Source organism: Phaseolus vulgaris, chromosome 8 (assembly GCF_000499845.2).
Source record: "Phaseolus vulgaris cultivar G19833 chromosome 8, P. vulgaris v2.0, whole genome shotgun sequence".
NCBI classification, from domain to species: Eukaryota; Viridiplantae; Streptophyta; class Magnoliopsida; order Fabales; family Fabaceae; genus Phaseolus; species Phaseolus vulgaris.
In genome coordinates, this window is record NC_023752.2 from 48,592,871 (window position 1) to 48,605,628 (window position 12,758).

The 12,758-nt window shown below is 34.3% G+C and overlaps 1 protein-coding gene across 1 annotated transcript; it reads right to left on the reverse strand.

The window, feature by feature from the left end:
* Positions 1 to 5,879: 5,879 nt before the first annotated feature.
* Positions 5,880 to 7,454, reverse strand: LOC137825278 (uncharacterized). Its single transcript, XM_068630951.1, has 3 exons — positions 7,448 to 7,454; positions 6,546 to 7,039; positions 5,880 to 5,966 (listed from the first exon to the last, which is right to left on the reverse strand). Exons 1-3 carry the CDS (start codon positions 7,452 to 7,454, stop codon positions 5,880 to 5,882), a joined length of 588 nt encoding a protein of 195 aa, XP_068487052.1.
* Between the last annotated feature and the right edge of the window lie 5,304 nt (positions 7,455 to 12,758).

Sequence of the window (12,758 nt, forward strand, 5' to 3'; positions counted from 1 at the left end):
GGAATTGGATGCCTATATTTGATGGTGATATTGTTGATGGCTCTACAATCACAGAACATTCTCCTCTTGACATCTTTCTTGGGCACCAACAAAACAGGTACAACAGAAGGATTAGTTCTGTAAGCCGGTCTTTTTGGTAGACTAGCTCTCGGAACTAAATCTATTAGGTGTTCTATACCCCTAAAAGGTGGATGTCCAATGGGTCCTTCCTTAAGGAATACATCACCAAATTCTTTTATAAGATTTTTGACTTTAGGAGGTAGCTCACTAACTTCAGAAAGTGTGGCAGTGTATGTAAGTGCTCCTTTACACATAAGGAGGCCTGAAGGTTGTCAGATAAAAGTATTTTTTTAACTTCATTTTTTTCAATTCTTTGTTCTATCCAAATGACCTTGTGGGAAAGAGCACTCTTCTCCCACGCCTCAACATTGTCCCTAAGAACTTTTACTTGATTTTTTTTTTCTTTTCATTTTCTCCTTTTTGTTTCATTTGCACTTGGTCCTTTACCACTTGTGAGGGTGTTAAAAGATAAAGTACAAACTTATTTTCCCTATGGGTAAAGGTGATCTCGTTGCTAAGACCATCATGGATATGCTCCCTAACTTTTCTCTTTCTCTTCTTCCCCGCTAGACTCGTCATCTTGGCTACTATATTCATCCCTCCCTCTTAAGATCATGGTTCTCCTATTTGGGCATTGGAATGTCATGTGACCTCTACCAAGACATTTAAAGCATTGTATGTCTCTACTGCAGGTTTGTGGGACAGACACATCGTTTCTAGGCTATTAGGAGTTCTACTTTGGATTTATCTTTTGAGAAACTATCCTCCCTTTCCTTTTTGTACTCTTTCTTGGGGTAAGAGTTAGAGTAAGGACTCTCCTTGCGACTTGACCCTTTTCTCAAAATGTGTTGTTAAACTTTTATGCAAAGTTGGATTAAATCATTCAAGTCCATATAAGGCAAGAGTTCCACATTATCTCTTATCTCAAGATTGAAACCACTAAGGAACCTAGTTATGGTGGTGGTTTTTTCCTCCCTAATAAAGGCTTTCATCATGTAAAGCTCCATATTTTTCCTATATTCTTCTACACTCATGCTCTTTTGTTGGAGTCTTTGGAGCTTGTTCATCAAATCCCTATTGTAGTAAGAAGGAGTATGGCGGCGTCTCAAGGCTCCCCTAAGGTCATTCCAATATTCTATGGGAGGGTCCTTGTGGAGGTGCCTATCTCTCTAGGGCTATCCACCAATATATAGCATTTGCTTGAAAGCTTAAAGTGGCTAAGGGCACCTTCCTTTCCTCACTAACATGATAGGAATCAAAAAGTTGTTTTAATTTCATTTCCCAATCTAAGTAAGTTTCAACATTTTCCTTCCCATAAAAATAAGGTAGGTCTACCCTAGTCTCTTGAGGTTGGTTTTTTCTTCTAGTTCTTATAGGTGGAGGTTGATAATATTCATTTACTCTAATACTCCCCTCATGTGAGTCACTTAACCTAGAACTCGATGCATGTGATGATTTTTTCAATTTTATAATGTATTCTTCTTTTTTTCTAACAATTTTCAATTCTTCTTCAAGAATTGCAATGTGAGCATCTCTTTCTTTCTTATTTTCCAAAATTTGAGCCTCATGTTGCAATTGTCTTAGCGATAGTGATTGAAATCTCTAGCCAATTGTTTCAAAAGAGATTTTGTAGATTTCCTATCACTTTCACTATGACTTGAAGAATGAGTAGACATGTTTAGAGTTATGTGATAAAATTAATTCCCAAAGAGAAATATAGATGGAGTGAAGTAGGTAATTTCCCAGGAAAGTACCAAGCCTTTCCTTGTCAGATACTATCCCACAACACTTTCACAAACCTTTCTCTAAGCAATTTACTTAGAGCACAATCAAAGATGAAAACAAATTTTCTTTTTATGCAAGAAAATATGCAAAACAATAAAAGACACAATTTAAAATTGTTGTCTAGAAAGCTTTAAACTAGGTGTTTTCCTAGGTGAGGCTTCTTGGAACTTTGAACCTTGAAGACACACTAACCGAACTAAAACGAATTTAATCCACTAATTAATCAAAGTTTTGCAAATTACAACTTAAAGAAATACAAAGAAAATTAGGCCAACAATTTTATGCACTAAAATTAAATTGCCTATTCTATGCACTCCACAACTTGTAGCTCCTTTTGTCCTTGTATTTGGTATATAATTTGTGAAGTTATTTCACCTTGTTTTACCTCTTTAGGATATTCAACCTTAGTATATAGCTTGCACCAACAATTTTCAGCTCCACAACTCACCAAAGCAAATTAGGTTACTTCCACCAAGAGAGGTCAATTGCAAATGGAGTTGGTAATTCACATGATTGGAAAGGGTATTCAAGAATTTGACAAGCAAAAAATTAAAGTTCACAAGAAAAAGGTAAAACACATATTGAATCCTAGAGAATGGAACTAGAATAGATGAATAAAACCAAAATAGCACTACAAAAATTTTGTTTAAATTTTTTTTGAACTTGCGGAATTTATGCTAGACAGACTACTTCAAATTATAACTTGAAATTTTAACCACAGAAACTTCGATGTTTAAGCTCACATTAGGCGCTAGAATTTCACAAAAACAGTGTGCCAACTAATTGCAATAATTTTTTCAAATTCACTGTCGATTCAAATTTTCTAGAGTCAGATTTTTTACAGCAAGTGCACTGCATTGTCAAAAGTAATAATGTATCCCTAAGGACGGATATCGAACCCACAAGGAATAGTTGAATAATTGAGTAAAATATATGCTAAGTATAAAACAAAATAATAAAAATATATTGAAAGTTGTTATGATTGCAATGATCAATCAGAAAACAAGGCAAATAATTTGTTGCTTCAAGTTGGAAAAATAGGGATTAGGTTTCATCTTTCTCACTCTTGTGTATTTTGATTAGCATGATAACATTATGTCCTTTGATGGATATTGATGCCCACATAAAATTCATTTATATCGATTCCTCACATATAAAATTATAAAGATGTTTCCTAAATATCGATTCCTCACATATTTATAAAAACAACTTATGTTTAAGATTAGACGTTGATGGAAATTAACATTTCAAGTCTATTCCTAACACTCAAATATGTTAAGTATTATTGTCTAACTCAGACGTTATTAGCGTTATCTCGCTCAAACGAGATTCCACTCGCTTGAGCGAGATCCACTAGTGGCATCTTGGCTTTTTTGCGAATTTGGGCAACTTTGGTGAATGTTGATGTATTCCAACTTTCTCTTTTTAGCTTTGTATATTTTCCTTTTGCCCAATTATCTCCACTATTCCCTATAATCCTGAAATTGATAGAAATTTGGGAATAAATCGTTCTTACTGAAATTAAAATCATAAAATATGTAAAAATGTATAAATTCATAAATTAGGGGTTATTTTATACTTATTTTAGCAATTAATACTCCTAATTGCCTATATTTTAATATGAAATATTAGTGAAATTTGACGCTTATCAACTCTCCCCGACTTAGAATCTTATTTGTCCTCAAGCAAAGTAAATGAATATATTTGAATTTAAATTAATTCACTAAACAACAGATCAAATAAAAAACTTATGATGCTTCCAAATTTAAATATAGAAAAATATAGATACAATCAACTTCTAAAATCAAATCAAAACAATAAAATGATAATTCATCAAGGATTTTCTTCTCATATGCTCAAAGGTAATTTTTTCTCTCCATTTTTATTAAATCATAACAAATCATAATTGCTTTTCATTTCATCTTCATATCACAAACAAATTAGAAACATGAATCTTGAGGTCTGTACCGTCCCGTCCCCGGGCGTTGACCAGAAGTCAAAGTCAAACACATGGTGGGACCTCTCAAGGGACCCAAGGAAGAAAAGCCAACAGGTCGACCGCTCGAGGCATCGCCCAAGAGAGACATCGCCCGAGTAAGACGTCGCCTAAAGTAAGACATCGCCGAGCAAAGACATCGCAATGAGGCTTCGAGCCTCGACAGTCCAGAACAGTAGAAAGGAGAAGAGAAAGATGGCTTCAAGGCCATAAGTTTAGCACCAGAAGGGGATATCCTGACTTGTGAAGTATCCACGCCACTGCTGGGAGACCCTGGTACAGATACGACCCATGAGAGGGCCATAACCAGGGGAGAACCACGTGAATGGTACGAGAGAAAGGTAGATACACCCCCAGGGCAAGTGACTAGTGATTGAGGCGCATGAGTTGGCACCCAAAAAGTCAACCCACGTGACAGAAGCACTTCGCAGAGAAGAGGGCTCACACGATGGAAAAACCCTAAGTTGGGTGACGGCGCTGTGGGACCCTTTACTCAGAATAACGATCAAGTCAGAGGGGCACGTGGCAATGCCCACGTGCTCATTAAAGGTTTCAGGGAAAGTTTGCCAAGGTACGCGTTAAGTAAGTTAAGATTCGTATATTCCAAGGGATGTTTTTATACGCTTTCAATGTGCTTTAATGCGCTTTAATGATGAGAGGTGTATAAAAAGGGACCTTGGGAGCATTTGAGAGGGACGAGAATTTTAACCTTATACACATAGATACACAGAGAAAACCCTAGTTGTCTTCGCGGCGCACTCACAGTGAGCACAAGGAAATTTGGGCAACACAGTTCTGGTTACACAGTTTCAATCGTTCAGTACAGTTTTTCGACCACCTCCCAAGGGTGTGTCACCTTTGATGTTTCTCGTTAGCTGACTTGATCGTCGGAGTGCAAACAGCCGTGAGGGCGCCCCTTTGTTTACTTCTTTCAGGTACTTACAGACGGAGCAAAACGAAGGTGCCCTAACTCGCAGGGACAGGCCACGCATAAAGACAACCCAGGTCAACCGACGGGAACAAGGTCTTTTCTAGGGTTATAAAGAGGTTGAGCTTCCAAAATGTATTGGTTTTTCAGATAACAAAATGCACATTTTAAAGAAGAAAAACACATACCTACAATCCAATTATAGAACATATGTGTTATCTAATCACCATTTTCTTTTGACTCCACACTTTTCCTCATTTTTCTTTTCTCTTTTTTTTTCTTTCTTTTTTTTCCCTTTTTTTCTTCATCAATAGGAATATATTCTTCCTATTTTCAAATATTTTGAACTTTCACAATTAGAACCGACCATTGTCTTTTCTATGAATATTGCATTTGTGTTTTCCTTCTTTAAACATGCTAAAGGGTAGGAAACTACATCATTAAAAGTTTAGGGAGCAATAATAAAAAAATTCTTGGCTCAAAGGGGATATATAAAAAAATGAATTATAATAAGATCAAGTTTGGCTATTTGGCCCTGGGTTCCTAATTAACACAAATGCCTTAATAATCTTCATGCTCTTTTATGATATAACAAAAAATAAAAATTAAGCAAACACAACTGTCAATTCATCAGTAAAAATCTCAAAATTGTTTAAGGTTCACACACTCACTTGGTTTAATTGGTCTAATTCCTTTTAGTTTTGTCACTCTCTGTCCTAATAAATCATCTTGTTAAATTTTCATGTATCACAATTTCAACTAATTTGAATAGGGATTCAGTCAAATTTTCTTTTCTAACATGTGTCTAATTCATCTCACTATTTAATATTTAAACACAATTTTTTTCACAATTCAAAATTAATATTCTAGTTCTTTTTTATTTAAGAAAAATAAACTAGAAAAATAAATAAATAAAAACTGAAATTTATTAAAAAAAACTAATTCAATACATAAAAATAACCCAATAAGCTATAACAACAAATTTATTTGAAATACAAAATAAGCAAATAAACAGAAAACAAAACAATCGAAAAATAAAATAAAAAAATAAAACAAAATTTAAATAATTGAAAAGAAAAGAAAATTAGAAGCATAAAACCATATTTTTGCTCAATCCTTGCTTCCTAAGAAGTTATCCAGCTTTGTGTTAAAATCGTCATTTGTAGATGATCCTGCTTCATTTGTTGGATCTGCCCCCTGAATAATAGAACCTGTCCTCAGGCCAAAATACATAAGCTTCAAACTGATTGAGAGACATATAAGGATTGAATTGCCTTTGAGGATTTTTTTTACAATTTATTTTTTCAAAAACAAATCGGTCAAGCAAGATTTTTCTCGCTTGAGCAAGATTCCCTGCAAGAAAACTCCTTTTTTTGGCGTCAAACTCGTCAAGCCAAATTTTTCTCGCTTTAGTGAGATTCCCTGGAGGAAAACTGTATTTTACGGCATCAAACTCGCTCAATCTCGCTTGAGCGAGATGACTCTAGAGAGCACCCCTTTTTTCTTCGCTCAACTCGCCTAGGCGAGATTGAACTCGACTAAGCGAGAACCCCTAAAAGAAAACCTGGTTTTTGAAAGGTAAAATCAAAACAAAGATAACAAAACAATATAAAACTAAAATGTGGAATGGGTTGCCTCCCAGTAAGCGCTCGTTTAACGTCATCGAGCTTGATGCCTATTTATCTCAAGGTGGACCACTCCCTTTGTTGCATCCTTTTGTACACATTCCTCCTCTGCATTAAAATTTTTTAGACCATAAAAAATATTAAAAGTTACCTCATTGTCTTGAGATCTAACTTGAAGTTCTCCTTTATCAACATCAACTGTGATTCTAGTAGTCTTCCTAAAGGGTCTGTCAAGTATCAAGGGAGCCTCCTCATCTTCTTTCAAGTCCATTATAACAAAGTCCACAAGGAATATGAACTTATCCACCTTCACAAGAACATCTTTAACCACACCATAAGGATATTTGGTTACTCTGTCAGCCAACCTTAATGTCATCATGGTGGGTTTAATCTCCAAATCACCTATTTTCTTCAGCATTGCCAAAGGAATTAGATTTATGCTTGCCCCTAAATTCAGTAAGGCTTTGTTCAAAGATAAAGCACCTATAGTCACGGGAAGATTAAAATTTCCTGTGTCCTTAGATTTATTAGGCAAGCCATTTTGAATAATGGCATTGTATCTATCCTCCAGCTCTATATTTCTCTCTTCAATATAGCTCTTATTCATCCAAAATCTTTCAAAATTTGAATCTTGCTTCAGATTTCCTGCAAAATAATTTTTAAGAAACAAGTTGTCAAAAAAAAATTCTTTCCTTCTTTTTTTTTTTTTTTTTGAAGGAGCGTGAGGATATGATAAATCTTTTTCAAGAACACCTCTCTCCTTATTTTCACTTCTTCTCTTTATTTATTCATCCTCACTTCTTTTCTTCTCTCTTTCTTTCTCATCTCTCTCCCTCTCAGTCTCATTTTTTTCTTCTTTTTCAGCTACTACATTATTACCATCCCTCTCTCCTATTATTTTACCACACTTGGTGGCAATTTCATTGCAATGCTCTCTTGGATTGGCTTGGGCGTTGGCTGAAAACTGGACACTTTGTTCCTCTGCTAATTGTTTGGCAATCTGTCCCACCTACATTTCTATATTTTTTACTATTGCCATATTATTCTTCTAACTGGCCATAGTAGCTTTCATGAATTTCTCCAGGGTATCTTCCAATTTTTTTAACTGAAGGATATAGGGGTTAATGTTGTTGTTGGAAAAGGACCTTGATTATTGGATGGACTACTATCTTGATTCCACCCAAAATTTTGATTTTGATTGCATCTTGATGAAGATCAAGTAGAAGAGGATTTCACTAATGTAGGAAGAGGCCATCCACCTAAGCATTTAACGTTCTTCCTTCTAGTCTTCTAAAAAATAAAGAAGAAATTAAATAAAGAGAGGACCAAGCCTAAAAGAAGACTACAAACATTCAAGAATGGGCTCCAATTAACATCTTTCTTTGTAATTTCTGTTAGAATATATGGCCTTAAACGAGAGGGGGGTGAATTGTTTAAGAAAGATTTTAGTAAACTTTTAAGCTTAGAATGAAAATTCTTCAAAAGAACTTTGATTAAGAATTCAGTTTTTCAAATCAAAACAGCAAAAGCACAAAGTTGGAAAAACAATCGGTTGTTTTAGCGAAACAATCGGTTGTTTATACCAGTTTCAAAATATCAAAACTGAATTTAAAGAGTTAGAGATAGAGAGATTGTACACAGTTGTTTATACTGGTTCACTCCAAACTAGAGCTACATCCAGTCTTCTCAGAAACCCTGAGGATATTCACTGAGCAATCACCACTTGATCACTTACACCACAACCAAGAGAATGACCTTGAAACACCTCAAGAAACACACTCTCCTTGGCCAACACTAAGATTGCTGATCTTGAACACCTCAATAACACAACCAATCTCAGCAAACACAGAAATGAATTGGTCAATGGATTACAAAGATTACACTTGTTACAGATGAATATCTGAAATCAATACAATTAGAATCCTATTCCAGCACCTTGATCAATCACAAAAACTCTTAAGCAATCTCAACACTTTTAAAACTCTCTTAAAAAAACTTTGTCAAAAGATTCTTAATTCTTAAATCTGTTTTTCTGAATATATTCAAAGATATAGTTTGTTATCAAATCTTAACAAACTCTTAAATTGCATTAAAAGATTGGTCAAAGCATTTAATGACTGGAGCGTATACAGTTAAAGCATTTAAAGCTCAGTCAAATAAAACAGTTTTTCTGTTATGGTCCCAAAACAAACAATCGGTTGTTTCCTCGAATCAATCGGTTGTTTTGGTACTTAACAGTTTCAACTATTTGAAAACAGTTTTCAATCTTTCTCAAAACACCTAAGTATAAACAATCGGTTGTTTCGACAAAACACTCGGTTGTTTCAACTTAGTTTGAAAAACATTTTACTTTTATAAAGATTGAGATGCTAATTGCTTGAGATTAAATACAAGGGTGGATTACAACATATAAACTACCCCAGAACAATGCTTAAACAAGCACAGCAACATCAAGCAAAGCAGAGGCTTCAACATCCTTAAAAGGATTTGGATTCTTCAAAACATTGAACATCACAAGGTTCAACAATCTCCCCCTATTTGATGAAGACAAATCCCTGGTGCTTGTGTTGTACCTGATTAAATCTGAAGCAGTTCCTGCAGAAAATAGTATTTATACTATCCAAAGTTTCTTACAGTAGCAAAGCAGTTTATTGCACATTCAAGGTATAAAACATGATAAACAATCAGTTGTTTACACGAAACAATCGGTTGTTTCTATCAGCAGCAGCAGAAAACACTTTTTATATCAGAGATTTTAACATTTTATGCAATACCAGATAAAGATATACAAGAACCAATAATTCTCTCACTATTTGTCTTCACAAATAGACTTTAACATGTATCAAAAACAGATTTAAGAGAGATTATTAAGATCAAGAATACGTAACTCATTTCTTAAGAAGAAAAACCTTTCTTTTGGTAATGGTTTTGTGAAGATGTCAGCTAGCTGTAGTTTGGTCTCCACAAACTTCACTTCATAGTTTCCATTTTGCACATGATCTCTGATGAAATGATGTCTTATTTCAATATGTTTGGTCCTTGAGTGCTGAATCTGATTTTTGGTAAGATTGATTGCCCTTGTGTTATCACACATCAAGGGAACCTTGCTGATTTGTAAACCAAAATCTGCAAGTTGTTGCTTGAGCCATAGAATCTGTGCACAACAGCTATATATTCAGCTTCAACAGTAGAAAGAGCAACACATGCTTGCTTCTTGCTATGCCAAGAGATTAGGCTTGAGCCAAGAAGATGACAAGTGCCACTTGTGCTTTTCTATCTAGCTTGCAACCAGCAAAGTCAGAATCTGAATAACCAATTAAATGTATTGCAGAGTGAGAAGGATACCATAGTCCTATAGATGATGTTCCTTTGAGATATTTCAGAATTCTTTTTGCAGCTTTGAAGTGTGACTCTTTAGGATTTGCTTGATATCTTGCACATAAACACACCGCAAACATGATGTCCGGCCTACTAGCTGTTAGATAAAGCAAAGATCCAATCAAGCCTCTGTATTTTGTTTGATCTATACTCTTTCCAGCAGCATCCGCATCTATGTAGCAGCTTGATGGCATTAAAGTGCTTGCTTCTTTGCAATTCTCCATTTCAAACTTCTTGAGAATCTCCTTGCAATACATTGATTGACTTAAGAAAATTTCATCCTTTGTTTGTTTAACCTGCAATCCAAGAAAGAAAGACAGTTCTCCCATCATAGACAGTTCTCCCATTTTAAAAGATTGGTCAAAGCATTTAATGACTGGAGCGTATACAGTTAAAGCATTTAAAGCTCAGTCAAATAAAACAGTTTTTCTGTTATGGTCCCAAAACAAACAATCGGTTGTTTCCTCGAATCAATCGGTTGTTTTGGTACTTAACAGTTTCAACTATTTGAAAACAGTTTTCAATCTTTCTCAAAACACCTAAGTATAAACAATCGGTTGTTTCGACAAAACACTCGGTTGTTTCAACTTAGTTTGAAAAACATTTTACTTTTATAAAGATTGAGATGCTAATTGCTTGAGATTAAATACAAGGGTGGATTACAACATATAAACTACCCCAGAACAAAGCTTAAACAAACACAACAACATCAAGCAAAGCAGAGGCTTCAACATTCTTCAAAGGATTTGGATTCTTCAAAACATTGAACATCACAAGGTTCAACAATTTCTTTTGTATAAATTTGTAAAACATATACGAGTAGTGTTTAGGAAGGTGCTAAGAGGGAAACCAAAAAGACACCTCTTTTGTAAGTACTTTAGGCGTTAGTTTTTTAGGAAAGGGCTAGAAGAAGTGACTTTTCCTTCTCTTGCTCATTTAGGCACCAATTTAGGAATAAACTAGAAGATGACTCTTCAAAAGTTCCTTCCCTTGTACTCTTGGCCGGTCATATGTCTCTATATAAAGGCATGATAGGCACCTTCAATAATAAGATTGATTTTTTAGAGTAAAGAACCTCTACCAAATTGGTGAGTGATTGAGAGAGACTTGCGTCTTCTTCTCTTCTAGTCTTATCTTGAGTGAATTCTTGGGCTCTCAAATGGCGCCAACAACACTCATCTTGAAGCCAACCATCCTTCAAGTGGCGTGCACAATTCCAAGAGCTCTAACCACATAAGTTTCCTTGTCCTTTTCATCTTCTTCTTCCGTTTCCATTCCAAAAACAAACTCTAAAACATGTCTTTGTTGTTTCTTGTTGATTCAATCGGTAGAACTTGTTTAGTTTGTGTTTATGTTTGATAGTTTTTCTTAGTTTACTGTTCTTATGGTTTTAATTGTGTTTCTTGAAGTTTCAATCGGTGCATTTGTGTTCTTCTTTGTTTCATTCGGTTCATATGTCCAAAAATGGGTTTCTATGTGAGTTTGGATTGGATCTTGTGATTTAGTGAGTTCTTGAATGATTAAGAACATTGATCCAATTCTTAAAAAGTGCCTAATCATATTCCAACTCTTATTGAATCCATAACATGTTCATATCATATCCCTATCATGTTCTTGATATCACATCATGTGGTATCATGAGTCTTAGGTGTGTTCTTGTGTATGTTTGAGTTGTTTTGGCACTTTTAATTCAAGAACTTTACATTCTTGTCTTTACCTTTCTGTTTTAGGTTTATTTTTGGGTATTTCTTGCTGTTTTCTTGTTCTTAATACATTGTGTTTGTGCCATTTTGAGTTTTGTCAAAGTCATGTTTCTCCAAAAATGTTATCAATTCTATGTAGTCCTTTTGTTGATAATTTTGGTTTCTTGATTTTGTTTTGAGTGCAGTTTTATGTGTTTGTTTTCTTGATCCTTTGGTGAATTTTCTTTTTAGATTTGAGTTCTTACTTGTAATTTCGATCTATACAAGTTCTTGAAACATCAATTCTATTATGTCTTTTGAAGTTCTCAATTTAGTTTTTCATTCCAATTAGGTTTTCTCTGTTTTCTTGAAAATGTGCTGACTGAAAATTTCTGTGATTACTGGAAAATTCTAAAATTCTGGATTTGAGTTCTTGAGAGTGTTACAAAAAATTAGAAAAAAAGAAGTACATCAAAATTCAATATACAAAAAAAATGATAAATGAAATACGTACAATGTGTAATTATGGTACAAAAAATACGGTAAAGTGGCAATAATTTTGCAAAATTTATCACAAGTAATTGGAGCACTATTTTTGTGTGATTCCAGTGCCATTGTTGAGATAAGATCTTTAAATTTCATTGGTTTAAATTTCATAATCCAGTTTGATTTCTTCAATTCCAGATAAATCTGTAAAGTCACGCACAGTTTACATAAAATTTCAGTAGTTCTGTTTTTTGTTTTCTTCATCTACTCTAGTGTTTTTCTCTAGGTTTCTTTTGTGTCCCATCTTTTAATTGAGTACCTTATTTTTTCTTGATTGTCCTTTTTTCACTATTCTTTGAGTTTGTCAAATATCTTGTATTCATTTTTGCTATAGCCTTTCTTGTTTAAACCTTTTCTTGTTTGTCTTTTATTGTTCTTTAAGTTTCGTGATGTATTGGCTTTAAGAGAGAGTGCTTTGCTTTGACATATTTCATTTGAGAGTACCAAAACCTCAAGAGCAGATTGGTTGAGGGAAGTATTCTTTCTTGGAGTGATTTGAGTGTCATTTAATTTTCATTATAACACTATTAATTGTTCCTTTTTCTAACCTTGTTTTTCTTGAAATTGTTTGATCTTGTTCTTGTGTTTGCTGTTTTCTTTTTTTAATGGCTGCTTATTCAAGTGGTGACTCTTCCAAACCACACTCTCCTCATAGAGCTTATATTCTTAATGAATTAAAAGAGGCAAAACGCGCCCTTGCTCTAAAGGATGAAGCTATGAAAAAGTTGAAGGAAAAATTACAAAGAGTTGGATTGAAG

Coding starts and splice junctions, on each gene's coding strand:
- LOC137825278 (XM_068630951.1), bottom strand. Junction 5,967..6,545: donor TTAGATCTCAAGACAATGAG/GTAACTTTTAAT, acceptor TCTATTATTCAG/GGGGCAGATCCAACAAATGA.